The sequence below is a fragment of the Anas acuta genome, chromosome 28, assembly GCF_963932015.1.
Source record: "Anas acuta chromosome 28, bAnaAcu1.1, whole genome shotgun sequence".
Lineage (NCBI taxonomy): Eukaryota > Metazoa > Chordata > Aves > Anseriformes > Anatidae > Anas > Anas acuta.
The window spans coordinates 2,900,599-2,911,868 of record NC_089006.1 but is presented as its reverse complement, the minus strand read 5'-3'; the positions used below and the strand labels follow the sequence as shown (position 1 = coordinate 2,911,868).

At 42.6% G+C, this 11,270-nt stretch overlaps 1 protein-coding gene across 1 annotated transcript in view; it reads left to right on the top strand.

The window, feature by feature from the left end:
• The first annotated feature begins 51 nt into the window (after nt 1-51).
• NUP210L (nucleoporin 210 like) overlaps nt 52-11,270 on the top strand; it is a 30,336-nt gene continuing 19,117 nt past the window's right edge. The window contains exons 1-17 of the mRNA XM_068662668.1: nt 52-256; nt 850-986; nt 1,251-1,382; nt 1,554-1,647; nt 2,214-2,364; nt 2,824-2,956; nt 3,723-3,881; nt 4,437-4,505; nt 5,230-5,336; nt 5,768-5,908; nt 6,783-6,920; nt 7,744-7,926; nt 8,375-8,573; nt 8,845-8,990; nt 9,580-9,801; nt 10,307-10,480; nt 10,957-11,149. Coding sequence (XP_068518769.1) covers nt 96-256; nt 850-986; nt 1,251-1,382; nt 1,554-1,647; nt 2,214-2,364; nt 2,824-2,956; nt 3,723-3,881; nt 4,437-4,505; nt 5,230-5,336; nt 5,768-5,908; nt 6,783-6,920; nt 7,744-7,926; nt 8,375-8,573; nt 8,845-8,990; nt 9,580-9,801; nt 10,307-10,480; nt 10,957-11,149 — 2,539 coding nt within the window. The 5' untranslated portion in view covers nt 52-95. The remainder of the gene's footprint in view (nt 257-849; nt 987-1,250; nt 1,383-1,553; nt 1,648-2,213; nt 2,365-2,823; nt 2,957-3,722; nt 3,882-4,436; nt 4,506-5,229; nt 5,337-5,767; nt 5,909-6,782; nt 6,921-7,743; nt 7,927-8,374; nt 8,574-8,844; nt 8,991-9,579; nt 9,802-10,306; nt 10,481-10,956; nt 11,150-11,270) is intronic.

Genomic DNA, 11,270 nt, shown 5'->3' with positions numbered 1-11,270 from the left:
GGCAGGAAGCCTCTGCGCATGCGCGGAGCGGAGCCGTGCCGGAAGGCGGGAAGAGCGCCCTGCCGGCGGCGCCATCTTGGTTCTTCTCTGGCAGGATGGGGCGGGCCCGGCTCCCTTCTCGCCTTTTCCTCCCCCTCCTGTTCTTCGTCCTGCCCGGCCTCGCGTTTAAATTGAACGTGCCCAAAGTGTTGCTGCCCTTCAGTCGGGAGCTGCGGGTCCCTTTTGTGCTGGAGGCTGAGGGGGGCTGTTACTCCTGGTGAGGGAGGGGGCGGTGCTGAAGGGAAGATGGGGGCTGGTGACAGGGGGGCCCTGAGGGGACAAAAAGGAACCGGGGGAGCCGAGAGGAGACGGGAACCCGCTAAGGGTCAGGGCAAGAAGGGAGGGAGAATGTCTGAAGGAAGGAATAGAGGTGGCCCTAGCTGTGCAGTGTGCCTGTGAGGCAGGCTCTCGGCTTGCTGAACAGCACAGGGAGAGGCCTCAGCGTTCTGCCAGGGAGCAGGGGGATATTGACCCGTGTGTTGTGCTGAGCTGTACGGGATGGGTTTACACGGTCAGAGCAGGGCTTGTTTGTTTTCTGGGCTCTGTGTCAACATTAGGACTTGGAGAAGGGGGACCATAAACTGTTGGCCTTTGGAACTTGAAACTTGAGCTGTTGTAACCCGGCGGCACCCAGCACTAAGACTAATGGATTTAAGCAGGGTGTTACAGGAATAAATATTAAAAACTACAGTGTTTTAAAGGCAATATAAACCTGTGTTTATTTGAGCAATCTGCCCCCCTCTTTTGAACCCATTTAAAGATACACTTTTGAGTAGAGTGAGGAAAAATGTCTTCCTGTCTTTCTTTCAGGTATTCCACACATAATGATATAGTCACTGTTGAGTCCATTTATGAGAATGGAAGCATTTGTTCCCAAAAAGCATTGCTCTCTGCTCGGTCTTCACAAGCCACAAAGCTAAGCGGTGTAGTGATAGCTGAGGAAAGTGGTAGGTAGACAAGCAAAAATCCATAAAGCAGAAGGTAATTTGTGAGTTGAGGCTTTTTATGGAAGCCTAGGATTGTACTCATACATTTTTAGAAATATGAACACTTTATTGTTGGAAAACTGTGGTCTGTAAAAAAAAATCTTAAGTTCTGTAGAATAAGAAGCCATGTATTTATTAGTTTCACTAGTAATAATTTATCATGATTCTTAAGCCATTATGAACTAGTAGATGCTGAATTAAGGTTTATTTGTTCTATTGCTTCAGTGACAGGCCATTTACTCCGTTGCGATGTCATTGTTGATCTGATAAACGGTATTGAAATTATCTCCCGAACTCGGGAAATCTATGTGGAAGATTCTCCTCTGGAGCTGGCTGTGAGAGCTCTGGATGTTGAAGGTATTGCTTGTGAGACAAGCTTTCCTGATGTAATTCCAAAGTTTTACTCTGAGGAATAAAAGCTGCTTTTTGTCTTCATATTTAGAAAGAAAGGAAGTTTGATTTCACTGGATCAGCTGGCTAGAATACAGGAGTTTATCTCTCGATACAAATTTTCATTTTTGTTTTCAGGAAACACGTTCAGTAGCTTGTCAGGAATGACTTTTGAATGGAGCATTGCAAAGGATGACGACATCGAAAGTTTAGAACCGTCAAGCAAAGTAAGGTACCTATGCTAGAAATTATAAATGAACGTTTTGCAGTCGCTTTCATCCTGGGATACTCCTGGAATGGGTAAGAAATAGGATGGGTAAATTGGGACAGAGATGAGAAGTGATTTATCACTGCACCGCCAGTAGGTGTAAGAGTGCTGTTAATTTGGCTTTTAGATAAATCACGTGAGTAAAATTGGCAGCAGGGGCAGTCTGCTGAGAGAATGCTTTTGGTTTGAATGCAAGGATAGTAAGTATTGTACAGTTTAAAATGGTTTGTGATAGCCTAGCCCATGTTGGCATCACAGGGCCCAATAGTAACGAGACAATGATCAGCAAATCTTGTCAGAGCAATTCAGAAGGTCCATTTTTGGGGCCCTCAAGCACAAAAAAAGAGACTGAGAGACAGGAGTCCAGCAGACACTTGTGAAAAAGTGTCTGGAGCAGGAGCCATGATAGAAGAGGTTCAGGGAATTGAGTTTGTTTAGCTTAGGAGAAAGGTAATTCATCTACATTGTACTAGTGAATCTGAAATGATCATGGAGATCATACCAAAAGTTACTTTTTTTTTTTTGGTCAGGATTTTAAAATACTCAGAAGCTGACTACTCTCCACCAGACTACATAACTGAGATGGAAAGAGCAGAAAAACAAGGAGACAGGATTCTGGTGTCAGGAATCAAAACTGGTGCAGCAGTCATAAAAGTCCGAATACAAGAATCAACCTACAAGGTGAATAATGACTAAAAATCCTTCTTTTCAGTTCAAAAGAATATAAATTCTTAAAGTTTGGGAACCCATTTTTTAGAAAGTGAAATTTAAGAGTGTGCATAAGTACATGTGAAGTTATCTGTCTTGCTGCATTACAGAGACAGCTGAGACTACCACAAGTAACAGATAAGAGAAAAGAAAAATCTCTTTAGTACCACTTCTAACAGTATTGTTAGGATTACCAATTTTGCTGGTTTTCCCACACTAAATATTGAAGATACTGTGAGAGTTATATTTTTTTTTCTTGTCATTAGTTGTCCTTCACATAACAATAGAAAAATAAAAGTAAGCACGTAACTGAAATAGCAGAATGGCAAGGGAATGTAGGGCAACCAGAATATTGAGCAGGTAAGGATATGGAGAAAGTGTTACTAGATTTTAATTTGTGCTATTAAAGTGCATTTACTCCTTTTCCATCAGAAAGTAGCTGCTGCCTCGATCCGTTTGCTGGTTCTAGAGAATATCCTCCTGATACCGTCTCACGATGTTTACCTCCTGGTTGGAGCATACATAAAATACCAAGTAGCAAAAATGGTCCGGGGGAAGGTGACAGGTAAATTATTCTCCTAGTACCACCATATTTTACCCAATCTTCTGCTGGCATTCCTAGCTAAATGCACTGTCCTAACAGTTTGGTTTTGTAGAACTGTTCTCTAATGTGAAAAACGAGGCTCCAAGGAGGGCTCCAAAACCACCCTGGGATTGGTTCAGCAGTGGGCAGAGAGGGCTCCTCTGTGTTGGTTCAGGACTGGGCAGAGCGGGCTCCAGAACCACCCTGGGACTGGTCCAGGAGAGGCTCCAAAGTGCCCGTGGCCCGTTCATGGTGCAGGGAGTGGGCCAGCAGCGGTGTGGAGAGGAATCCAGAGAGACCCTGGGGACTGGACCAGAAATGGACCAGAAATGGGCCAATGGGAGCTGCAGTGAAGGCCCAGGGATGGGCTCAGAAATGGTCTGATGGGGGCTCCGACAGAAGCCCAGCAATTGCTCCAATAATGGGCCAGCGGGGGCTGCATTAACGCCCAGCGATGGGCCCGGTGGCAGCTTGGTGGAGGCTCCAAGAAGCACCTGAGGGCTGTGAGTTTGTTGGAGGTGGTAGGAGTTGCCCCTGATTTTTCAAACCTCGTGTGTCCATGCCTGAGAGTTGAACTAACGCACGTGTGCCAGTGGGGAGAAAATGTCAGCTAATTACATGTTTATGTTGCTTGTTTGCTGTCATTATTGTCTGATCCTTGCATTGGTACCTGTGTAAAGATAAAGTTTCATAGGGGAGTGTAGATGGTTATCAAATTAATGTAACTTTTGAAGTAACCTCTTTGCAGAATTAGAATTTCCTCTTGAACACTATGACCTTGAACTTCGCGATCAAGTTATTGGGCCTGGTGGCTCTAACATTCTGCCAGTGGCCAGCCTGGAGGTGAAGACAGCCATTGTGAGAGCAGTGCAGTTAGGACAGAGCACTCTTACCTTTGTTCATAAAAGTATCCTTCTAAAGAGACTTCCTGCCATATATTGTGTGCTAATCCATAGCTATCCTCTTTTCCAAGCATGGGCAACTCTATCTATAGTAACAGAGGCTGTGAGTAAAAGAGATTGTAAAGGCAAACAGGATTTTTTGAGATTTGATTCTGAGTTTCTCTGAATGCTTTAACTTTTCAGAGTAGTTACTTTGTTAGACAGGGATTCCTTTTTGAGTCTCCACCTTTCTTCTGGGTCAGCATGTCAGCACAGTCAGTGGTCAGCCTCAAGAGCCTCCTTGCTGCCTGCTGGCTGTTCAGCAAGAGGTCACTTTGTAGCCTGTACACTTCCTCTCTCTCCTACATTGACAATGACTCCTCCTCCAGCCAATTACACAATGTAGTTTTTATTGACGGGAACAGAAAGACACTCTGATGTCGATGAAAATTGGATCAAGCCCCAGATTCCCTCACTTATTCTGTGTTTAAACCACTTGGAGTTTTATAGATCACTGAGGATGGATGTGTGCTTTTTTCATAAAATGAAAATCCCTAAAGAATTCCTATGCGAGAATAAAGATGTGCACATGCGAGCTGCTTCTGGACTTCCAAATTGCACTATCTATGTCGTAGAAGCTGGATTTTTAGGTAATAAGGAAGTGGAAGTTTGATTGTAAAAGTAACTTTTTTTTTTAAATCAGGAAAATACTGCTTTAAAATACCATTGTATTCTTTATGCTGCCAATAAGTACCTAAAACTTAAGGCAAAAACAGACTGCATCTTTTCAAGTGCACTGATTTGAAAATTGAAGTTGGCTTTGCTCTGTTTGATGGGCTGCTTTCTAAATCAGAGTAATTAAGCCAAAGATTAGCAACAGAGAATGTGCTTCAGAGCTCGGAAAGAATGTGTCATAATTGCCTTACATGCCATTTTTGTACTTCTTGCTGAACTATATATTTTTGTTAGAGAGTGCTTGGATTCAAGAATTTGTTTTTACATGATACTGGATACTTTAGAGGATGAATAATGAGAACCTTTCTGCTTCAGTCACTATTTCTTATCCAGGAAGGTTTCATAGTGACTGTAAGCCCTTACTGCCTCATGGCTGGCATTCTGCATTCTACACTAAAATCTGTTTATTGGCAGCAGAAAGATGTCTCTGTTACAAAACATAGCATCACTGGCACTCTCACTGATTGAGGACAAACGGAGTACAACCTTAAGGTTTCTAAACCAATTTAGGAATTCTTCAGTTATCCTTCAGACTAAGAAAAGCAACTCTAGTACTGACCGTTAGCAATGAAGGATGCTTTACCACTGCTGGTTGCTGCTGATAGTGTTCTCAAGAGCGAACCACATTTTTTATTTCAGGTTTCACTGTCTATCCAGGAGACAGATGGATCCTGGAAGTGCAGCGAGAGTATGTGATCACTGTAGAAGTTTATGATAGAGACAGCACTAAAGTTTATTTATCCGATGTGAGTACGTGTTTAGTTAGCAAGGAGCAGCCGCCAGAGGAGTGCCCTGATGAATTATGTTACTGTCATGGAGGGTGTGGGATGAATACAACATTCCTGCCCTTTCCAAGTTTATTGAAAGTACTTCCTCAGAGAGATACAGAGGTAGATGATCTTTAAGGTCCCTTCCAACCCAGGCCGTTCTGTGATTCATTTTACGTGTAGGACCGGTAAGGAAATTAGAGAGAGAAGGAAATTAACTCTTGCTCTGTTATCATCTCAATCTTTCCTGCAGTCTCTCAAAAAAATTTCCATTCAGTTTCATCTGTACCAATCTTCCCTGTGTTACAAACCTGTACAGAAATGCACGATGCTGTGGGTGTTCATGGAAAATGAATCAGGTTTTCCTTGGAAGGGGGACACAATGTTCACCAATTTTTGTCACTTTGCAGAATCTCCGAATAATTCACCACTTTTCTAAGGAGTATTTTGAAGAGCTAATATCTTCTCATAATGGATCTTACCATATAGTTCAAGTCCTAAAAGATGGCATCACAGGGATAAAAGCTGAACTGGTTTCTGTTCTTCAACAGGTAAGAGACAAGGATGGTAGTAATTTTCTTCAGGATATGTTTTTTTCCTAGTCCCTCAGATTGTCCCATAATACTGCGCACATCTATGTGAAACGAGCTGCTCTGTGATTCCAGTTATGCTATATTTATCCTGCTAGAACAAGTTATTCTCCACAAGGTCTTTGCAGACGATGCCTTCTGCTGTTTCTGAATTGTGAGCAGTCCAAGAGGCAAATATGATTCTCTTGGATATGTGAGAAATCGGGCAGATGCAAAGAAAGGCTGGGAAGAAATGAATTACACCGGGGATTGCTGAACTTCCTGCTCTGGTGTTGGAGTAGCAACAGCTCTTCCCAGAGCTGCATGCAGCATGTCTTCGTATACAGGCCATGTGCGGGTCAATGGCACTCTTGTTCTTTGCCAAGTAGCGTTCTTGTAAACAACCTCCATAGTTTTGGAATGAGGGTGTTCCAGGGACTGTTCTCCATGAGGGAATTAGGTGTAGTTGTTGAAGCTGATGAGTTTGAAAGCAGAAGCATGTTAGTCCATGCCAGCTGGCCTCAGCAGCTGGGAATATAAATTAAATGTGTTAAGGAGATAGTGAAAATGTAGCCATAGACTCCTGCCTCTATTTGTACACAAAATAAAATATGTTGGAAACAATTGGACTTGTTACAGCTGCATTTGGATCACTCCCCCAAAAGCAGCAATTGATTTCAGATACTTTTTTTTTTTTTTTTTTAAAGCTTACATTCTAAGCAATCGGTACAATCTTCTTCATGGGGTTTCAGGCCTTTTCAGACCTATATCAAGTGTGTAAAAACCTTAGCTTTCTCCTGTCAGTTGTGAGCTACTTTGGTTGAAAGACGGTGTCCTTTTTCCCCCTTGTTTTTAGGATGGCTCTCAGGCTTACTTACCTGTACCAGTCAGGCACGAACAGGAGGTGAAGATTTACCTTCCCATCAAACTGTCACCTTCTGTCCTTGCGTTTCCACACCATCCCATGGAAGTCCTGTATCGATACAACCTTCAGGTGAAGCTGAATATGTCCTGGGAAATCATGAAAGCCTCCTTGGCTTGAGATCCTCTTCCAGAAGAAAAGTGAATTAAAAACTTGCAGCAAATTGAGGCTCAGTGAGAATCCTGAGCACTGAACAGGCAAAACCACTCCTGTTTTCCTGCTTTAACCTTGTAACTGTTCTTCTGCTCCCTCCAGCAAAATCAGTTTTTCATTGATAAAGCAACATAATCTTTTCATTTCTCCAGAAATGCTGTGTTCTAATCCTCCAGTGCTTTTTTCACCCCTTTGCTTTTCCATTTTCTTTTTCTGTCATGTCTGTTATTTTGTTCTTTGGTCCAATGCCTGTGGTCCCAGTTCATTTGTTGTTCACTTGGCTATACATCATTAAAGTTCACTGCAGTTTTCAACTGCTGAAAGTGTTGTGTAAGTATAAGAAAAGGCAGTAGAGATGTACTTTTATTCTATTCTTTCACTTTTCTGTTCTTTCTCTTTACTCACCTGGGGAAAAGGTCCTCCCTTTGACTTTGCTGGGAATATTTGATTCTACTTGAGTTGTAGAATAAGCCTACTTGTTTTTCCTTTATACTTCTAACAATCCATCATTATATGTACGAGAAGTTTGAAAAGTACTTTGAGATCTTCAGTGGAAAAAAAAATACAGGAATGCTGCTGTTTTATTTATTTTTACTGCTGTTCCATAGCTAAAGAGCCCAAACTTAGATATATTTGTCAGATCAATAATGCTCATATGATACCAGCATGTCATCCTACTTCTGTTTCCAGGACGCTGTTTACCTTCACTTTACATTGCTTGCCTTTTCTTCTATTTTGATAGGTAGAAGGAGGCAGTGGCAATTTCTCATGGATTTCCTCCAACCAGACTGTGGTCACCGTCACCATAAAAGGTGTCGTGACCGGAGGCTTGGCCCAGGGGCACTGCATTGTTCAGGCCAGAGATGTACAGAACCCCTTACATTATGGAGAAATACAGGGAAGTCTCTTTTCTGGGCAGATTATTGTTCTGAAATGATAGCTTGTCCAGGCTTAGAAACTGAAAGTTTCTGCCTGAAGGTCAAAGTTTGTTGGGCACCTGTTCAGTAGCAATGGGCTTGGTTCTCCTGTGGCTTTTATTGCAGTTTTGTCAGTGGAACTCGTTCCAGTTTACATTCCTGTTAATAAGTAGACCTGAATCTTAGTTTTTCATATTTCTTGTGTATCAAGTGCTTCCTAATGCAGTACACTTTAGCTATCGAATACAGCATTGTTTTATTTTAGATTGCATTTAATTTCATATACGAACTATTGAAGCACTTGTAAACAGACGTGCTGTCAAAACATTTTCATGTACTTTAATTCGGGGTGTTTCCTGCTCCAGCCTGGGCTGTTAGGCCATGCTGTAGTTCTGACTTCGTTGTGCTAGTTCCTTCTGCTCTCACAGGGTGCTGCCCTGAACTTTGCTCCTGCAGGTGTATGTGGAACAGCTGGCAAAGGTGGAACTTTTGCCATTTCGTGCAGACGTTGAGATTGGCCAAATTTTGGAAGCTCCTCTCAAGATGTATTTCACGGAGAGGGAAACAAGGGAGAACATTGCTTTCACTGATTGTTCCCTCTTACCTTTGGATATAAGCATGGAAAAGCAAGGAGTATTTGTCCTTGCTGAAGAAGGTATGATCACTTAGCTCCAAAATACTTGTTTCCCTAAGTGTGTTTTAAATAATTTCCCTGAAGTCACCCCCATGTACGGTACGTGGGGATTTCATTAGCCACTAACAAAGTCTGAGGCAGTCACTGGGTTTGAAGAGTCTCGTGGCACAACTAGATGGAAGCATTGGAAAGATGGGACATTCGGGGAAACATTTTGGGAAAAATGGTTAAAGATTCTGCTGCGTTTCATCTCTCGTAAGAGACCTGCTGCAAAGATGTTCTTAATTTTTAGGTAATCAGAAGCCTGGACAGACATTCTGCTCCAGCTTCCAGTTAGAAGCAAAGTCTGTAGGACATACGCTACTGACAGCAAGCATTATTGTGCACCATCAGCATTTTGAAACAAGTGCAGTGTTTGCTGCTTATGAACCTCTCAAGGTGAGGAAGTGTGCGTGTTCACCCCATTCTGTTTGAATTACTAAATTGGTGAGGAGTCAATGCATTTGTTACACAGTGCCAAGTCCCGAATCATTTTCTCTAGAAACAAATTTGCAGCTGGGAATTGACTGACACCTAGAAAAACATGAACCTCTTATTCTATCAGATAGAAGTAAATCAGTTTGACAGTCAACTTGACCATTGTTTTAATTGTGAAAAATCAGCAGGGCATTTGAGGTAGTCTTCATTTTTCTGAGCTGTGTGCTGTTCTGTCAGCATTTTAGTAGGTGTGCACCAAGCAAGATTTCTCAGTTAGATTGGAATAAATGAATAGAAGAACAAATTATGTTATTTGTAAGGATGTGTAGTTCCTTGTCTGCTTCTCATATGTGTGAATGGCCCCGTGTACAGCTACAGCACTGAAAAAGTCCTCTGGCTTGGTCTTAAACATCATTTATATTGCCAGAGTAGTTAAGAGGCCTTATGCTAAATGGTAGTATCAGTAGTTCTTATTTTTGTTCCTTTTTGACCAGTGTCTCACTGTCAACTTGCATTAAAAGTGTGAATTTCTGCTTTTTTGTCTTCACAGGCTGTCAACCCAGTAGAGATGGCTTTAGTGACCTGGCAGGCAGCAAAGGAGATGGTATTTGAAGGTGGGCCAGGACCGTGGGTTTTGGAACCATCTCGTTTCTTTTCGGAACTAACTGTGGAGCATGAAGAAAAAATTGAGGCTGTACAAGTCCGATTTCCAACAAAAAGGAAACTGAACCAGTACGTTTATCAGGTTGTATGCCTGCAGCTGGGGGAGCAAGTAAGGAAACCTCTAATCTTTCTGGCAACTTAATACAGAAATGCAAACAGTGTGGATAAAATTGCATGTAGAGTCTCATAAATACCATTTTCCTTGACTAAAAAGTGCATAGCCTGTGGTAGTATTAGCTAAGTAAAGGTGAGTTTCATTGTCATTACACCTGTTGGTGTAACAGTCCCCCCTCTACTCAGAACTGTGTTTAGGAAAAAAAATATAAGTGCACGTCCTATTCAGGCCAGCAGTTGTGTCATACATACGTAGACAGTTGTAATGAAAATTTCCTATAAACTGTGCCTACAGAAAGTTTCTCAGGTCACCTTTAAAAGAAAAAAAATAGCCATCTTTCTCTCACAATGATACTGGCATACACTTACTTCAGTAGTGTACATTCAACCCCATGCATGCAATCCTTTGCATTTTAAGACACTGTTGAACGTGCCAATTTTAAGCACAGATAGAATGGATGAAGCTGGCTGCGTAACCGTCTTGTTGCCTGTCCTTGAAGGTGCTCACGTTCCGAGTAGGTAACCAGCCAGGGCTCCTGAACCCTGCTCCTGCCGTGGAGGCGATCCAGGTGACGTTCATCTGTGCTCATCCCGCCAGTATGTCTGTGACCCCCGTGTATGAAGCAGCTACTGGTGTTCAGCCTTGTCCATTGCCGCAGCAGAGCAAACAGCTAGTAAGACTTGAAACAGAGCTAATAATGTTAATGCTGTGCTAGGATCCTGCACTCGTTTGGGGGATGGTTGGGAATGTGGGACATGTAAGGTACTGTCTGTCCTTAGGTAAAGATTGTGCATTGTTAACTGTTATTGCAGAGCTCTGTACTGGCAAAGTTATCTGTCTAGCAGTGAAATAACTTCCTTCACAAAAACTGACAACCCGGTCCCCTTGCTGACAAGGTGTTCTCTGGCCGCTGTGTTCAATTTGGCAGTAATTGACTTTCTAAATAGGAAAGCTCAAAAAGAGGAATTTGAAGAACCTGAACCCTGTAATGTGTTGGGGTGATGAAGCTGTAGCCGAGATGAAAGGAGCAGTCACTGCTAAATAGAAACCTGTCCATCACGGTTTGACTGATCCTTGTTTAGGAGGAGGAAATGTTTCTTCTAAGGCCAGGCACGAGGTTACCAATAGAAACTGTTTCTTTGGTTGTAGGTCCCCATATCCAGCATGAGGAGTACGGTTCTGGAGTTAGCTGTGTTTGATCATCAGCGGCGGAAGTTTGACAACTTCAGTTCTCTGGTGCTCGAGTGGAAATCGTCCAATGAAACCCTTGCACACTTCTCTGAGGCTAGAAGCATGAAGATGGTAGCGAAGGATGATGGGACTGGGCAGACCCAGCTTCACGGTACTGCTCAGAATCGATAGGAACCGTGACTGTCTGCATCATCGCGTTCTGTCTTTCTTCCTCCTTTCCACCTAACAGAAACATGACTAGAGTGCTTACTTCTGTTTCCTCTAATAATTCA